Raw genomic sequence first — 18,187 nt, forward strand, 5'->3', positions numbered from 1 at the left:
TTGTATTTTGTTCCTCTGTAGTTTTTCACCTGAGATACCCCAGGCTTCCTATCAGATGGGTGCCAACCCATCCCCTCAAGAGATGCTCTTAATCAGAAGGCCCTGAAGAGGCACACACAAAGTTCTTACAGTGCAGAAGATTCTTTTGCAACGAAGAGCAAAAGCTTTGTGAGCTGCTTCCGTAATCTCATTACCCAGTTTTTGAGAAGCTGGAGGCTCCCTGCCAGTCCTGGTGGAGTTGAGTCATTGCCTTCGGAAAGGGGGAGCCTGAACAATGGTGAGAACAGTTTACTGTCAAAATGCCCCCTCCAAAGCTCTTTGTAGTCAGGACCCTTGAGCTGTCTGTCCTGGAGCTGCAATTAAATTGCTCCCGAATTAAAAGACCATCTGAGGTCTTTGTAAGGGCGGCTGCTGTTTCTCCTGGGCAGGGAGCTGCACACTCCAGGGGATGGATTGGCCACTGAGAGCTGCCAAATTGTGTTTTAAGACAAAGGAGAAAAACAAACAGCCTCTGAGCCTGCCTGGATGATGTTACAAAATGCACACTGTGGTTTGGTGTGTGCTTGTCTGCTAGGCTGAGTGCTTCTCTCGCTGCGAGTACCCATTAAAGCTGCTCTGGTGTGGATGCATTTTAACTCGGCTTAAAAAGGTTTGCTTTAAAACAAGTGAACAAAATGACACCCAGGCCTGCAAATGCTGCATCTGAACATGGAGCGATTCACATAGAGCATTTCCTAGAAGAGAGCCGCCAGGGTCCGTCCTGGGCTAATAGCATCAGCTAAATCACATCCAGCACAGACTGCTTATAACTGGTGCAAATGCCCTCTGGCTTCCACTGACCTCTATTTCTACATGATGGTTAAAATAAAAATAAAAATGGTATTATATAGTCATTCCCTATTTGTGTGCGACACTTTATCGAGTGGGCTGGCTTCTCCGGGTGCCGCTTGCTTCACTCGGGTTCCTACGTTGAATTTCAGAACAGAGAGGAGTGTCTGCTGGGTTGGGTATAGCTGTAGAGAAGAGCCAAACCTGAGTTTTCAGACTATTCAGTCAGCAGATGAGCCCCTCGGAACTTCACCTAGATGCCTAACTTGCCTGAACTAATTGATTTTGAAAGTCAAATGGCCCTTGATACCTCTGCGAAGATAACCAGGTAGTGGTAATAGAGCTCAGTACTGGGGACAGCAGGGGGGACAGCAAGCAGCAGTGCCTGGAGGCATCTTGGGGACATGCTGCTCAGCTTCAGGTTTGTGGGCAGGATTGTTTGGTTCGCTTTGTGGCCATTAAAAGGGAGCTTTAATAAAAACCATGAACTCATGTAGAAGATCCAAATGTCTATCAGCTATACATGCGTATGTGTCGCAGGAGTGACTCTGTGGTACCAACTGCAAAAACATCAGTAAAGCTGAAATCGTCACTGTGTTCTTGTATGTGTTCAGTATGTCTTTGAAAAGTTACAACTGTAAGTGATTTTTTAAAAAATTGTTACACCTCTTTCTAGGGGTAACTCTAGTTAAGCTTTGTGGTACTGAACATCTGTGAAATCAAACATCTGTGAAAGGTATTTTTTGCATAATTTGCAATACAAGAAATGCATTTTCAGCAGTTTTCTACTGCAAGCATTAAAGCCCTGTTATAATTAAAGCAGTAGAAAAAGCTTGAGAGACAGAAGTCATCAGCTCCGAGTTACGTTAACTTGAAAACATCATTCTGTCTAAGTCTTATGAATAGAAAATAATTTTAGAAGACAGTTATGTTTGCTAAGTGAGGGCAGCAGCTGCTCCTGGATACATCATAAGAAGTTTTGTTACTGTATGTATAAGACACTTGAGTTACTGAGTGTTTAACCTTTATGCCGGTAGATGCTTGAAAGTTTGCCTGACTTGCACAGCTGGGCTTGGCAAATACTCATTTCTTGTTATTGTGTTTTGTTTTGTTTTGTTTTTTTTCATGAAAACATAAAATAATTTGTCACAGCGTGCAGAATAATGATGCTGGTGGTTCCTTCCACGTAGCGGCAGCTGGCTACTAGATGCACATGGGCTTAGGCAAAGAAAGCCCCAGGGGTGTGATACTTGTCGGATGGAGTCTAAAAGCTCCAGGGGATTCCCAGAGCTTTGCCCTGTGTTGCGGGGTCCCAGCATCAAGGGTGCAGAGCTGATGAACCACAGGCATGGAAGTGCCTCATCTGTGGGCTCTGCAGCTCATGTTTCATGAAAACATGTGAAGCCTGGGGCTGAGGCCCCGCCAGAGTCCCACGGCATGAGCAGACCCCTCGGCCAGCTCAAGTTAACCTCTGAAATGGGTCAGTGCTGCAGTGGCAACCAGCACTTTCCCACGTAGCTGGGTGCTGGCCTGAACGTGCCGCCTGGAGGTTAGCTGGCTCAGTGACCAAAGCATGCTAGACAATTTTGAAATGGGTATTTTGAAATATTTTTAGTGCTCTGGTGCTGAAGGGGCCAGGTCCAACAGAAGCCATGATTTCTTGAGCTGCTTAGGGTGCAGTAAAGGGTGTGGGCTAAAGGCTATCTTAATTTCCCCTTGCAGCATGATGTCTAGGGATTTTACTCAAAACTTGCTTCTCACCACCTGCAGTGCTGGCCAGAGATGCCATTTGGTAGCACGTGTGCAATGAAAGCATTAGGCTGAACTGCTCCTGCGTTACTGGTGCCAGAGGGGCAAGACTTCAATGCTTGTTACTTGTCCAAGTCATCCTTCAAAGGTGACCCATCCCCTCTCAACAGTCACCTGCAAATGTTTGGGTTTTACCTCTTCCACCTTGCATTTTTGGGCAGCTGGGGGAGAGCAATGCCAGCACTTGTCTGCTGGCTGCCCAGGAGGTGATGCTGATGGGTGGGCCGTGCTCGCCCCGTCTTCACATAGGATAAAAACCCCCTTTATCTCATTTTACTTTCTGCACAGACTGTGGTTACAACATGTGTCTTCAGCCATCTGGCTGCACCAGCCACTAAGGCAGGCTCTTCGCTCACATGTTGTCTCTCAGATCACTGCCAAATCAGGCGGCAGCAGAAGGCAGCGGGTGCAGGAGGGCCGGCAGCCCATCCATGGGTGCCATGCCCCTCACCAGAGGGGTTTGGGACATTTGTGCACGCTGAGAAGTTTAAAAAGGGAAAATAAATTTGCTGTCAGGATGTAAACCTGAAGCAGTGAGCATTGCAGTTCAAAGCAAAACCATGAAATAATGCTCTCATCAACTTTCTAGAAGGAGTGTGATGCTGATACTGAATACTTTTCCACTATTTTGGAGGCAGATGGTATAAATCCCGCGTAAGCAAAGCCTCCAGAAGTGCTTTGAAGTGCAGTGAAAAGGGCTTTCAGCACATGCAGTTCAGCATCAGTGCGTTCAGGACCGTGCGCTACAGTGGCCAAGCCAGGAGGTTTTTTCTTGGTTTGTCAAAGTCCTCCCACGGCAACTTGCCAACAACAGGTTGTGCTATATTGCTGCGATTGTCTTCAGCTTCGCTGTTTAATAAAACCCAGCCTCTTCTTTCCCCTTCTTGCCATGGTGTGCCAAAATGGACTGCAATGGAGTGGGCTTCCCAACACTTTCCACTAGGAAAATATATTCTGAGTAATAAGAAATCGTGAGGAAAAAGGTAATGAGGATGGATCTGCCCTAAATTACATGCCAGTTAGATATTTACAGCCGGAGCTGTGTCAGGACTGAATTCCCTGAGACACAATTGCAGCATTTACATGTTTCATTAAGAAAAAGTAATGAGACAACTTCAAAGGCAGCCTAGGAGAGGAAGTGTTTCCAGTAACTTATTCCAAACCAGACGCTGCACCCTCAGAACAGGGGCGTAGCAAAGCTCAAAACCTTCCTGCTGAGCGAGGCTGATTTTCACCTGAGCTGAGATGCCCCTGGGAAGCTTTGCAGGGCTCTGGGCAGCCCAGCAGCCCGCGCATGGTGCCACCCTCCTGGGATGCACAGGGCAATGCTGCTGAAGGCTTCCAGTGGCAGTCGGGCAAAATGTAGTCCACGTTAGCCCACCTGTTACTGGGACAAATGGTGTAAAAAAACATTGTATAAAGCCCTCTGTCCCTCCTGGTGCTGAATTTGCAACCCAGCAGTTGCAGGATGTAAAGCCAGCTATAGGCACTGGGGTGGGGAAACTGGGGCCATGAGCCATCGGAGGTGATGCAGGGGAAGGAACCTCATGGCAGGCAGCAGCACGGTGTCAACCATCGAGCCAGGCCTCTTTGGGGAAGGAACCTCATGGCAGGCAGCAGCATGGTGTCAACCATCGAGCCAGGCCTCTTTGGAGCTGCTGCCAGCACCGGGCAGCCTTGCCAAGCCCCAGCTGCAAGCGCCGTCATGTGGGGGGTGGAGGCTGATGCTCAGCGTCACCCCCCTTTCCCCGCAGCCATCCCGGGAGGGACCCGCTCCGGCAGCAGTCTCCTCCGCCACCCCGCAGCAACCACCACCGCCCCAGCAGAGCAGGCGCCAAAGCCTGTCATTAGGGGCCGAGCATCCCCGGCCAGGCTCTGTTTATCCTGGCGGTGTGGTTGTGAGCCGCTTACTCATGGCTTTAATGAGCAGGGTGCAGGTGTGCATTCCTGTTGTGCCTGTTGCACACGCCTGCCGGCCCCTCGCTGGCGAGCCAGCCAGCCCCCAGCCCGCTGTGTCGTGCCCGCAGGCTCGCAGCTGCTCTACAAACTTCAGGGAGATGCGGGGTGAGAGGCTTCCAGCGCTTCGGCCTTCCCTGCCTTGCTCCAGCTAGTAAAGTACATGCAAATTCAGTTGCAGGCTGCCTGGGCTGCGACAAAGCGCCGCGCAGCGTCCGCCCGCGCTGCACCCGCACCGGCCAAGGCTGTTGAGCAGCAGCAGTCTGGGGGAGCTTTGGGCCTGCAGAAATCAAGTGGCTGAGGCTGCTGGCAGGAGCAAGGGGATGCATCGCTCCTCCTCCCCAGAGGGGATGCTGAGAAAGCACCGTAGGAGTTGGAGTACTTGCGCTTCCCACCCAGCTGCCATCTCCCCAGCCTCACATCACACGGAGCTGTCACGGCACTGAGCCTTGACGCATCGGCACCTCAGCCTCGTGTCTTCATTAAAATGGCAAACAGTGAGAGCAAATGTGACATGAATGACTGTTGTTAGATGACAGAGACTCCCTCCCTCTCAAGATTAAAATTTGCTGGCTGGGACGGCAGCAAAGTGATGCTTGGTGTGGCCGTGCACCTGTGAGGACTCGGTGCTGGAAAGGCACCACCTGGAAGGACACTGTTATCCGCAGAAGGGACCCCACTGGGACACCCCCCTTGGTGGGGGGTTGTCTCCTCTTCCAGATTAAAGAGGTTTGAAAGGATGATCTCTGCTAGGTCTAATTTGAGGACTGATGGGGTGACTGCCAGTCAGCTCTAGCTGCAGATGATACTTTCATTTTAGCAATCTGAATTGCAAAATGTGTTTTCCTAACGTCTCCCCCCATTTTGTATCCAGCATGTTTGTCAGTTTTTATGTAACAAAATCTATTTTAAAATGCTAGGCTTGGGTATTTTAGCTGAAATCCACTTTCCAGGCAAATGGGCTTTCACCCCACTGCAGAAAAATCCCATCATTTAGCACAGATGATTTGCATGCTTCACCGTTCTCTGCAAAAAGAAAGAAATGTGAACATTCTGCCTCCTAAAAAATGTTGAACTATATTGTTGCTTAAATAACTGTATAAGAAATAACATCTTCAGATTATTTTTTTAAATCACATTTAATGTGAAGATTTTATCTGATGGCAAAAGAAAGTATTTCATTATTTTAATACCACACAACAAGAGCTAACAAGAACCATTTCTCTGGGAAATAAAACTGCAGATGTAAAATAACATTAAAGCAAATTATTTAAATCAATCTGTTTTCTTGGAGCATTTCATTGTTTTGAGTTACTCATGTTGAAAGCCTGTATCTGTAAGACAGGCAGTATTAGGGTTTCACTGCCCTTAACACCCTGGTCCATCAGCAGGGCCTGGCTTCCATCCATCCATCTCAAGCACAGACCAGGATTCCTGTGTATTTCATGACTTTGAAAAACAAATAAACAAAACCAAACAACCCCCCCCAAATGCCTGGATTTTCATTTTTATACATAAGGATGCATACAAAAATGTTGGTCATTCTTGCAGGGACTGCATTGTCAATTCAGACACTAGATTCCTGGCTGCTGATTTGGTCCTTTGAAGCGTACGGAGCTGCAGTGACCTTCGACAGCTGGAGCAGACCTAAGCAGTCCGTGCATTTCTCGGGCACTTTTGGTGTCCCAGGGCAGGAAAGAAAAGGCAACATTTGTTTGTGCCATCATTGTCTACCAGCAGTTTCCAAAAGGAACTTTTCAGTGGATACCTTTGTTTTCCACTGGGCTCAGTGTTGACTTAACAGAAAAGCTTTTTTTCCCCCTGCAAGCCTTTCTGGGCATGAGTTATACTATTTAAACACTCTTTGCTGCTAATACAAAAAAGCTGTAGGAAATGAAAATATTCAAAAGGCCACATCAAAGCAGGGATAGAGGACTTGCTGAATATAAAGCTGAGTTGTCCCCACCGAGGACAGCACTGGAAACATCTGGGAGAAAAGCAGCAGCACAGGCAATGGGTTGAGAAGAACCAAATAATTCATTAAGATGATGCTACAAAGCAACCACTTCCATAATTCAGAGGGGCAGCAAGCGATGAATCCCTGGGTAAAGAGCCAGACAGCCCAAAAGCAATCTGAATGGGGCTATAAGAAACAAAGGTTGCGTATTATTCCAGTTTATTTCAGCTGTCGGTGAGGAATGCGGTCCTAAAGCCAGGCCACCCTTTGGTGCTCTGGCACAACCAGGCAGTCACATCCTCGCAGCTTTCCTGGCCCAGTACTCCTTTGCAATAATAATTTTTTCCTTCCTTCTCCAAAAGAATAAATGCTTTATTAATGTTCAACTCTCTAATCATAATGAAGGAGTAGAGAGTCTTAATTAAGCCATTAGGTTCCGTAAACCAGAAGGAATAAATAGTATTAATACTATTACAAATGGATAACTGCCCCCCCCCGGCCCCTCCCATATTTTCTGTGTTATAAAGTGCCTTAAGAAATTACATGAAAGATGTTATGCAAAAAAATATTTCAGGGTGCATGGCCCATTTGAGTCGTAACAGAAAGCACTGAAGCGCCAAACTTGCTGCTCCTCATCCCAAGGTGCTATCCCTTGCCACGGACCTCATTAGCACCAAACCAGGCGCTTGGGAATAGCAGCCTGGAGCCTTGGGAGCAGAAAGGGTGACCCAGCAGCTTGCAGAGAAATCCAAACAACCTGCGCAGGATCAGCAAGAGCTCTGCCACCCCATGCACAGCATCGTACGGGACAGCTGACGGGGAATTTAACCCTTCGGAAGTAGGACAGCTTTTCTTACCCACTGGAGATTTGTGATCCTTCACAAATACTTCACAGCAGCCCCTGGGCAGCCAGGACTCTGCAGTGGAAATGACTGGTCATCCACCGAAAGGAAACCTTATAAAAAGAGCACAGGAGGAGCAAGCCTCCAAAGAATTCAGGTCCGCTACCAACTTTAAGATTTCTTTCTGCTCGCCGTATGGTTTCCTGAATAAGCTGGACACAACAGGGCACCGCTGTGAGTTTATCCTTTCACGTATAAAATCTCTCCTTAGTTGCCCACTCAATCACAAGGCAAGAAAACAACAGGTACATTCAACTTTAATGAAATAATCATCAGTTATATGTAGAGCTATAACAGAGGGAAAAAACAGCCACAGAAAGGATGCAAACACAACCCTGGATGCAGAGCAACAGTCGCAGGGGCCAGGCTGGACCAAAGCATTTCTGCCATTCTCCTCCTCTTCTGAAGATGTGTTTTGCCTAAAAGGCAATACTGAAATACATGAAACCTTCCCAAAACTGCTTAGTGGGCTGGCAGAGCAGGGCAGCCTGGCCCCACAGGGTCAGTTTGTATTTCTTTACTAGAGCCCAGACATCCTCATCCGCAGTTGACACCCGTGGGGCCGCACAGAGCCGCTGTGGCCCATTGCTCAGCGCTGACCTGCCGCCGTGCCCAGTGCAATCCCATAAGCAACCTCCGGCACCAGTATGGCTCTTCTCAGGGTGCTGCAGCAGCTCCAAAGGTACATAGAAAAGTCTTAAAAAGTCCCTTTCGAAGCTATGGCATAATACCTGGAAGGAGTAGTACGAAGTACAAAGCCATTAAAATAGTACACACGGAATTATTGGTATCTGAGAACTTATGGAACCAATTCACAAAAAACAGGACGATGCTTTTTTTTTAACATCCTCTGATTTTTCTTAAGTTTTACTTGCAGAGAAACAAGCGGTGGCACTCACTGCTCACAGTCCTCTTGTAAAAATGGAGATGCTTTATCGAAGTTTAAAACGTGGTTGCACACCAGGTACTGGGAAAGTTTACAGCCCTTGTATTTTAACAGGGATCCAAATCCTACGCTGGGAAGGGAAATCTCGTGCACCGCCTATGGTCAGTGAGCAACCGCCGCAACCGCCGAGTGCGGCTGCTATTTCTGTACTGGCTGAGAAATACGTAGGAGAATTTTCTCAGAAGAACAGGCTGATTTGCCTGCAGCTGTACGTAAATCCCAGCTGCGCAGATGCAATCCCAAATTATTAAAAGGCTCCTTTCTCTCGGAGAGCTGGTAGGTAGAGGCGATGCTTGCACACACGCTATGCTGGCGCAACCCCCCTCGGAGCAGGGCAGTTTGTGGGTTTTGACAGCGACTGGCCCATCCAGGCATTTCCCAGCCATGTCCCCAGGCCCTCACATCCAGATTTTTTCCCTGAGGACTTCGGTAACATTGCTTTGGCATTTCCCAACGTGTTTCAGAGCAAGCTACATGGCGTGCCAGAGCCAGCCAGAGCCCGGCGGCAGCCAGCCGGCTGTAATGCACGTTTCCCATGGGATGCTTGGGCTCACTGAAGTCAGGCAGGCTTTGCAGCGCGGGGGGAGCTGTGCGGGACAGGCGCTGCCAGCACCCAGGGATGCCAGCAGCGGTCAGACCAAATCCAATCAATTCCAGGGCTGGCAGCGCATCGCAGCTACCCAAACTGTGTCAACACAGAGGCAATAGTTGACTGCTAACACGCATGCAGCTCACTGCTATTTATATCACATGCCATATATCAAAAATATGCTACAGCCGAGGACAGCTTCACCACGAGGACAGCTTCACCACGGAGGAAGGAGAACGAAGGACAGGGGCTGCCTGCAGCAGTGCGCTCCTGCCCAGCCTGCGCCGCTGATGCTGACGGGAATTTTGCCCATTGAGCTTAATGGTGCGAGAACAGCCCCCCTGCCCCCCGCCAGCGAAGCACTGTCATTTTCTTGGCATTCAGGCAGCCCAGGGTCAGCAAGGCGAGCAGCTGATGCTGTGCTTTAACGTGTCTGGAAATGCACAGGCTGCTTGTGACGGGGGAAGAGGCCGAATGACAAACACAGCTCACTGCAACCATCCACCTCCATGCAACGCAAGGGGTGACTATGGTTTCTGGCATCGGCACCTTGCAAGTACCTGTTTGCAATACTAAACACTGGCCTGAGCCTGTCTGGCATCGGTATCTTCGTGTTAACACTGCGGTCACTTCACCCTCCCTTCCTTGTCTCCAGTGAACCCCAGCCGCATCCGACGTGCCCCGAATCCAGCCCAGCAGCAGGTTGGGCGCTTGCTGCCTCTCGGGACCTTTCCCTAAATGCACAACACATATAGATCTACAGCATGAACAGCAGGGAAACTTAGCATGGATGACGGCAGAAATGTGGCCTTGACATAAGGATGCCAATAAATGAAAAAACACTCACTGCAACACCTTCATTTTTCTGCAGCTGCAACCACCGGCACTGCCCGGAGCTCCAGCCCCAGGGGACACGCTGTACGTATGGGACTGCCCCATGTCCCACGATCCGTTTCACATAGACACACAACTGAACGGACATGCAGAATTAACTACACCTCAGCCCCGGGAGCCCTTGGAGCTCTCCACACACACCCCAGGCCAAGCGGAGCTTTAAATCACTCCCTGTACTCTTTATTCAGGGGGCATCGCTGCCATCACAGAAAACTGTTGTGTTTATTCTGTTCCAGGGCCATTTCGTTGACCAGCTGCTCTATGGACGACTGAATGGCTGCCTTCACCAGGGAAGACGCGGTTTCTATGAGGAGCAATTCATACTGCTCCCCAGTTCTGTGCCCCTGGTCACCCAGACCTTTCTCCTCTGCCTGGGGGTCGCCACCAGCCTCAGGGCCCTCTTTTTTACCAAAATCAAAGCTCCTGCTTGATTTTTTATTCCCTTTTTGCTTATTTCGGTGCAAAACTGGGGACGGTTCATAGGCCTGGTCGGAGTCGGTGTTGTCAGAGTCCTCAGCTTCGGTGACGGTGATGACAATGCTGACGCCGGCGCCCACATTTGCTTCTAATGTCACCTGATGGCTGGAGCAGCCCTGCAGACTCCCTGCATCATCTTTAAATGCTGACTGACTGAAATCCATCACAGTCTCTTCAGCTTTGCGCTCCTCAGGAAGAATTATGCTTTTTTCTGATCCATCCCCTTCGGGCAGCTCTTTGTGGATACTGGGGATTTCCTGCAGCTCGGTGGTTTCAGGGGTGCTGCTGGGTTGATCCTTGGGAACGGGTGGTTCGGGAGCAACCTGCCCGCCTTCTGCACATGCTGTGGTCTGGGGTCGGCTCTCCTCCTGCAGCTTTTCCTGGGCTGTTTCATTAACTGTCTCTGAATCAGTTATCTCTGACTGAGCGGTACACTCTGTATGCTCCTCTGCATCTGTATGCTCCTCTGCATCAGGTGCGGGCTCTGTCAGGGGCTGACTTTTTCCAACAGAGTCGGCACTTTCCTTTGCCGTATCCTGGTCCTCTGCATCAGGTGTGGGCTCTGTCAAGGGCTGACTTTTTCCAACAGAGTCAGCACTTTCCTCTGCTGTATCCCGGTCCTCCTCCTCTGCATCAGGTGTGGGCTCTGTCAAGGGCTCACTTTTTCCAACAGACTTGGCACTTTCCTTTGCTGTATCCTGGTCCTCCTCTGCAGAGATTGGGCTGAAGGATTCAGACTTGTCTGCTGGGGCCAAATCCTCTGGTTCTTCACTAGTTTTCTTTGAAATGCCCATCACTTCATTTGCTTGAACGCTGCCCTCCGACTCCTCCACTGCTTCAGAGGGGCTGGGTTTTTTCTTGCCTCTGGAGAACCGTACACAGGGCATCTTCACCCTCGAGCTCGCCCGTTTCTTTGGGAAGCCCTGCACACAGCCCTCCTCAGCATCCACCTCCAGCCGCACTTGGGAATCGGAGGGCACCTTCTTTCGCGATGAGGATTTCTGCTTCCTCTGAGGTCTTGCGAGGCTTTTGATGGCTGCCCAGGCTCCTTTCGAGGACCGCGACTGATGAGAAACTTTTGCCTCCCCTTGGTCAGCGCTGACACATTGGCTTTTCTCCTCTGAGGCTCCTTCACACACATCCTTCAAGGCCAGCCCCTTCTTACAGGACTTCTTCCGCTTCTTAAAACAGAGCATGGAGGGTTTTTCTGCCCGTTCCTCTGACGGGGAGCACGTTGCCCCTGTGCTGTGAGTCTCTGCCTCTCTTGGGTTCTCCATTTGAATTTCCTTAGCTGCCTTCACCATACTCACTCTTTTCCTTCATTTGCATTATAATACCAGTTTTCTTGATGAACGCATCAGACACAAGAACGGCAAAGATGCTCAAAGCGGATTTTTTTTACTCAAATTGTTTTCAAAATAACATCAGTTGCTTTTTCACGAGCGGATATGGTAGTGGAGAGAAGTTCTGCTGAAGCTACCGCATCTGCTTTGTAACTCCCACTTTGCCTTATTACTCACTTCATCACCTCTCCAAGGAATTTCGGGTAGACGTGACGTTGAACAGGCTTCTCCTTGGCTTTGCTGGCCAGAGTCACTCTCACCTCCAGGACCACCCACTTCAAGCTGTGCTCGGTCTAACAGCACGACTATTTAATTGCCAGTCTGACATTACTTTTCTTTTTCCCCCAAAGGATGACAAATCAAGGCAAGAGTTAACAATTTTTATTCACCCCAAGGACCTGGAAAGAACTTGCACTTTTTGAGCTATCTGCAATTCCACACTGCAGAGGGAGCTTGACGGGAGCACCAGTAAAACCAGCGGCAGCCAGTGGCTGTTTTCTGCCCCCCAGTGACAAGGTCAGATGCTGCTTTGTCTCGGCTTGGCTTTCTGCTTCAGTTCCCCTTGCAGGTTATATGAGGTTTGCTGCGAAGCATGGCCAATGCTTCCATCTTTTATCTGTAACACAACAAAAATGGTAAGACCTGTAGAGCAATTAAAAAAAAAAAGTATTGATTCTTTTTTTAAAAAAATATTAAATTTTGAGAGGCGGACCAGGACTGGAAAAGCAGTTCTGCCCCTGGATGTGTTATAGCAGTTTTTTCCACTAATTAACATCAATATGCAAAGGGAAAATAGGGCCACCAAGATGTCAACCCAGCGATGTTCCACGACAGAAAATAATATTTCGCTGTTTTGTGTGGTAAAAGGGGACTGTTGGGTGTTTTTTTTTTAACTGCCCATATTATGGCAAATATGTATTATGCATGCACACGCATATATTTCCTTCTCCTACGGTTAGCTAAATCTTTCCCCCACCGCTCCATATGCACTCATAGTTCCAGCTAGGGAAATTACACCCTGAGACAGCAGATATTTTTATCTTTAATGCACCATATGACAATATGCAAAAACACAGAATACAAAAAGGAGGCTGGTGGAATACAAAAGCGAAATCACATGGCAAGAAGGGCGCTTATTTATACTACGTGCATGCCTTCCATGGCAACCTCAATTAACACCGCATGTCTTCACCAGATAGATGAGACTGTAAGATACATGTCACCCTTTACCGAAAGAAGAATAAAATAAAATAAATAATAAAAAAAAAGCGCTGCCTGAAAACATCCTCAGAACGTTTTTGGATATAAAGACGCAAAAACGTGCTCCTGCAAACAGCCCAACTTCTGGGGGACCGGCTGAGGGACTCCAGGCAGTTCCTGGCACAGCCGTCCCTGCTCTGCCCTTCAGCAGTGAGACCATTAAAAGGGGGGCTCTGGCGGGGCGCGCTCCCCCGCCGGGCTGATTGCATTTCTTAATTTATTTTTAATTTTTTAAGGAGTAAACGAGCAAGGCTGGCTGAGGCGCGTGTGCGGGAGCGAAGCCCGCAGCTGCCCTACCCCGAGCGCAGCAGCCCGGAGTCCGGCGCCACCGCAGCCCGGGGCGTCCTGGGGGGCGACCTGGAGAGGGTCCTGGGGGGCGACCTGGAGAGGGTCCTGGGGGGTCCTGGGGGGTCCTGGGGGCCGCCTGGCGCCGCCGCTCCCCACCCCGCCGCCCCCCCCTGCCCCGGGCAAGGGGGACCCCCGCAAGCCGAACCCCTCCGAGGCGATGGGGGGGCTCCTCGGGCGGCCACCGCGGCTGCAGGGGCCGAGCCGGGACCCCCCGCCTGCCGCCCCCCCCGCGCCGGCGCCCCCCCCCCGCGCCCTCCCCTCCTCACCTGCGGCCCCGCTCCGCACCGCTCCGCACCGCTGCGCCGCCGCCGCCTCCGCCGCAGCCGCGCCCCCCGGGCCGGCGGGGAGGGCGCTGCCGGCAGCCCCCCGCCCCCCGCCGAGGCGGCCCGCTGCCGCCGCCAGCCCCCGGCCCGCCCCCCGGCCCCGGCCCGCTTTACGGCCGCCTGCTCGCAGGCTGCGGAGGGGGGCCCGGGACCCCGGCCCAGCCCCGCCGGCGGGACGGCACCCCCTCCTTGCGGGGCAGCACCCCGCTGCCGGGCCGCCTCTCTCCCTGCCCGGGGGCTGGCATCCCCCCCCGCAGCGCAGCATCCCCCCTGGCGGCCGGGACCCCCCGCACAGGGACCCTCCTTCCCCTCCCAGGTCGCGCACGGTAGCGGCAGACACGCAAACCGCGAAGGCCTTTCCGGGGTCCGGGGCCGGTGGGGGTCCGGGGCCGGTGGGGGCCCGGGGCCAGCGGGATGCGCCGAGAGCAGGCAGGGTCCCGCGGGAAGGGGCCACTGGCAGCTCCGGCCTTTGCCTGGCTGGGTAGGAAGGAAGGGGGGGGGGTGTCTCCCTTTCCACACCTGGAATTTGTTGTGGTTTGTTTTTGTGTCCCACCTGAAGCCCTTGCAGCTTTAAGCAAACGCTGCCTGGCTTGCTGCAGGTGCTACACCTTCTGAGGTGCTGGGCAAGGACAACTAAGTTAAATTAGTTTAGGTTTAAACTAATCCTTGCCTTGCCCAAAACACCGGAGAAAGTGCCTCTTGGTTCTCTTCCATGCATGCCTTTTTTCATCAAAGCAGCTGAGATCAGACTTTATAAAACCCCTGCATCTCCAACTGTCAGGACTGAGGGGCAGACCTCTGGAAAAAGGACTCCCAAGCGTAGCTCGAGGTGCCCGACTGTCCCCACTCACCCCCACCAGGAGCAACTGATGCCCACAAAGGTTTTAAGAACACAAACTGCTTCACAGCAGGCTGGCACAGAGGAAGCTGGGTAAAGCAGTACACTGAACCTGCCGGTGGTCTGAGTGTAGGCCAGCCTTAGAAAAATACAGGTGCTACCCCACCTTGGCTTCTTTGTAGAAAAAAAAAACCGGCCTGAAACGTTAGCCAGTGGGGCAGAAACGTGGATCCAGCAAGAAGGAATTGCCTTCTCCAAAGCTCCCCTGTGAGATGCGTTTGCATCTTCATTTGGAAATGGCATCTCCCCCGAGGGTGGCCGGTGGGTCCTAATTACAACCCGCTTCTGCATGAAAGCCAGTCGGAGGCAGGAAAGCCGGCAGCAGGAGCCAGGTGGGCTATGCGCACTGCCTTGGCCTTGGGGGTGTCGAGACGGAGGCAGGCTCGCCTCAATCACCTCGCATGGAATTCAATTATTCCTGCCGCTCCAGGGGAAGACGGCAGCACTGCAGGCTATGGTGCACGGGAAACAAACCGGGGCTGCAGCGAGCGGAGCATCTGGTCAGAGGGATAAGCTTGAAAGAAGATCCTGGCTAAGCTGTATGCTCTGGTCTTCTTTCTGGGACCAGCACCAAAGAGCTGGTGACATGCAGCAAGACAGACAAACAACACTTTCTCCTTTTTCTTTTGTCCCTATTGTTAGTCCACCAAAAAACACCCTTCAAAACTAAAAATCTTATTTCTTACAGGATGTGATGTAGGACTCTCATCACAGCACAGCTGGGGGAACGGATGCCCATAAAACCATCTAAGGATTCTGGGCCCACAAATGGCCCACAGAGAACAAATTTGTACATAATTAGTTTTTTCTCTAGGCAACAGGAAGAGAAGATAACCTTCCAATATTCAGTTAGAAGAAATTAAGTGTCCTTTGTGTCCCATTTGATTGCATGAGAACTAGCTTGCATACTTAATTGCAAAGGAGAGTTAAGAAAAAACAACCTATTTGTGCATCGGTCCTGCAAGACATACAGCAGGGACACTGGAGAGCTCACATCCCAGCAGGCTGAAAGCACAGGTTAGAAAACCATTCCCCACTAACCTCTAGAGAGGCTTGGGGCTATTTTTTGGCCTCCACACTTTGTTGCTATCAGTTCTGCCATGCATAGCAAATCCTTACAGAGTTTCATGCCTGAGCCACTCTTTGCCTCACTGCAGGAGCTGGACCAGCAACCTCTTGAACCATCTCTCTCAAGCACATGCCTATGATCTCATGCTAAACGAAAAGGAGGCTAATCTTAGCATAAATTTGCACTTATCCCATCTTTCGTAAGCATAAAATGAAGGTGGAACACAGAGCACGCAGAGGAAAGCAGTATAGCAGGAGAGATTAAATGCAGGAACTGACAGCAGATTTGGCAGCATCAGCTCTGGCAACTTGCTTGAAGGGAAGGCTTGACCGAGGTGCTGCAGGTGAAGAGGCACTCAGCCAGGTGTGGGGTCCAGGGCAGCATGTGGGGAACACCCCTTCTGACCCCCCAAAAGTGGCCTGGGTGCGCTCTGGCAAACCTAGCTGCCAAGAAATCCTCAGCTGAATACCATCAAAAAGAAAATTTTAGAAGGTTGTGGATATATCTCAAATGTTCTTATGATGATTTAAGCTGTTCCGTCTGCTTCTGTGACAACCAGGTAATTTCTATATAATTATTCTCCCCTCCTGAATAACTTGAGAGATACAGATCTCGCTCTCTCTCCATATATATATATACACACACACACAGAGTATCTGCATACTACAGATGTGCCCTTACATTGGTGCACACCTACATCCTGATGTTCCAGTTCTCACCAAAATTGGAGTATTTTTAGATTCAGTTCTGATGCAAGCACATAGGCTTTGCAAGTCTTAATTCAGATCTTTTACCGTCAACTGCAAGTATCTCAAATCCAGGGAATAATTCAGGTAGTTTGTTTCCTATAGATGACACACGTCCTCTAGGAAAGGAAACAAGATTAAATGCACACACACAGTGGTGCATTGCAGGCAACTTATTACTGCAATAATCACTCCTACTTGTCAATACAAGGATTGCTGCTGTGTACAATTAATCACAGAAATAAGTTCTACTTCAGTAATCTCAGTGCGTACATTACAACCCAAAAAGCACCTGAAGTATTTACCAGTTTATTTGTATTAGTTAAAAATTTGGCAGCAACAACATTTTTACGTTACAAAATGATTTCTGGCCTGCTGACAAAACCTACTACAAGTGACTTGATCACTACTCAAGTTCTCTGTTCACCAAAAGGGTACCTTAGGAAACAAGGCTTGTCAACAGTGTAAGTGTACTTATTGTTGAGCATAAAATCGTTCAAAAGACACGTCTGGCAGAAGCCACAGGCATGGGCCAGAGATCCAGTCCCTACAGATCTGATATCCAGAGGTTTGATTTCTATAGTCACAGCTGGGCTTTCTAGAAAGGAAATTTGATGTGGCTCAGGTGTCTGCAGGCATAATTCACAGCAGAAGCCAGGGTAAGCACTCCTGGCGAGAGATGCGAAGCAAGGGGAATTCCTCTTTGCTCCCTCTTTTAAATGACACTGGTGGAGTTTCAGAGCCCAGCTGTTTCTCCCACACTGTGAGAAATGGAATACAGAATTCAGTATGGCAAACAGGAATATCCAGTATACAAGATTTTCAAAGATGATATATGCTACAAAAACCCTATGGTTAAGACAGTTACGTCCCAAAATGGTTTCAGAGAGCTCCAGCTTTAGGGTTTTTAACTATTAAAATCACGTCACTGAATCAAAAGAGGTCACTAAACCCAAGCTTCGATACTCCAGCTACAACTATGATGCCAGATGTTTGTAGAGGAAGCGTGCTTTATGTGTCAAGTGCTGCTTGGGACGCAGCAGTTTAAAAATCATTACAGAGTAAGTGGTTGATGCTTTAGCATGCGTCCTTCCAGTCAGTTCTTGCACTATATTCTCAGGCATATCTTGTTTTTACTTAAAAAAAAAAAAAAAAAAAATCAGGGCATAGTTCCATTTGCATGACTCATCAGGTGTTCTTCTGGGAGCTAAAAAAATAAAAATATTTCATTACTATTTTGTAGTACTGCAGGCAACTTTTAGAATTATAATCAAATGCCATTTGGAAACATATGGCACGAGGTTGGCTTAACTCCATTATCTCAAGATGAGAAATAAAGCCCAAATATTGAAGCCTTCAAGGCAGCACCTACCTTTGGTTAACCACTCCTTTCAGAAGAGCCCCTTTACTTCTCCTGACGCTGTGTCCAAGTCTATATCATAGAAACAGGGTCTTGTAGGAAGTCCTGGCATAGTGCTCATCTGCACAACAACAGATAAAATGTTAAGATGGAAGCAGCGCAGTTTCATGCGGAAGATCTAATACTGATTCACTGCTGAAGACTACAATGGCAACAGCTCATGCAGCTGCTTGTACACATAGATACTAGTTGATGATGGTCACGTACCATTTTGAAGCACACCAGGAGAATCAGCAACTCCTGGCTCAGTAGACAGATCTGTGGGTTTTGGTTTTTGTATTTTTTTTTTGTTTTTTTGGATGAGGCTTTAGTTTGGCTTCTGCCTCTGCCAGTGACTGAGCCCAAGATTTGGCAAACTACTTAGATATCCAGCTGACCAGTTAATTGTTAGAGGAGAGTTCATGGACCTTGCTGTGGTGAGA

The 18,187-nt window shown here is 49.6% G+C and overlaps 2 protein-coding genes across 2 annotated transcripts in view; both read right to left on the reverse strand.

Moving 5' to 3' along the window:
- Nucleotides 1–7,693: 7,693 nt before the first annotated feature.
- Nucleotides 7,694–13,628, reverse strand: AKAP5 (A-kinase anchoring protein 5). The gene is made up of 2 exons (XM_037396139.1): nucleotides 13,576–13,628; nucleotides 7,694–12,317 (listed from the first exon to the last, which is right to left on the reverse strand). The coding sequence occupies exon 2, from the start codon at nucleotides 11,660–11,662 to the stop codon at nucleotides 10,085–10,087; it is 1,578 nt and encodes a 525-aa protein (XP_037252036.1). The 5' UTR covers nucleotides 11,663–12,317; nucleotides 13,576–13,628; the 3' UTR covers nucleotides 7,694–10,084.
- Nucleotides 13,629–16,638: 3,010 nt separating this feature from the next.
- The window catches only part of MTHFD1 (methylenetetrahydrofolate dehydrogenase, cyclohydrolase and formyltetrahydrofolate synthetase 1), a 42,727-nt gene continuing 41,178 nt past the window's right edge, over nucleotides 16,639–18,187 (reverse strand). Inside the window, exons 27-28 of the mRNA XM_037393631.1 lie at nucleotides 17,718–17,826; nucleotides 16,639–17,552 (exon numbers count right to left, since the gene is read on the reverse strand). Of these exons, the coding sequence (XP_037249528.1) occupies nucleotides 17,737–17,826 (90 nt within the window). The 3' untranslated portion in view covers nucleotides 16,639–17,552; nucleotides 17,718–17,736. The remainder of the gene's footprint in view (nucleotides 17,553–17,717; nucleotides 17,827–18,187) is intronic.

This window comes from Falco rusticolus, chromosome 7 (genome assembly GCF_015220075.1).
Source record: "Falco rusticolus isolate bFalRus1 chromosome 7, bFalRus1.pri, whole genome shotgun sequence".
NCBI classification, from domain to species: domain Eukaryota; kingdom Metazoa; phylum Chordata; class Aves; order Falconiformes; family Falconidae; genus Falco; species Falco rusticolus.

Coding starts and splice junctions, on each gene's coding strand:
- AKAP5 (XM_037396139.1), bottom strand. CDS start 11,662: ATGGTGAAGGCAGCTAAGGAAATTCAAATGGAGAACCCAAGAGAGGCA.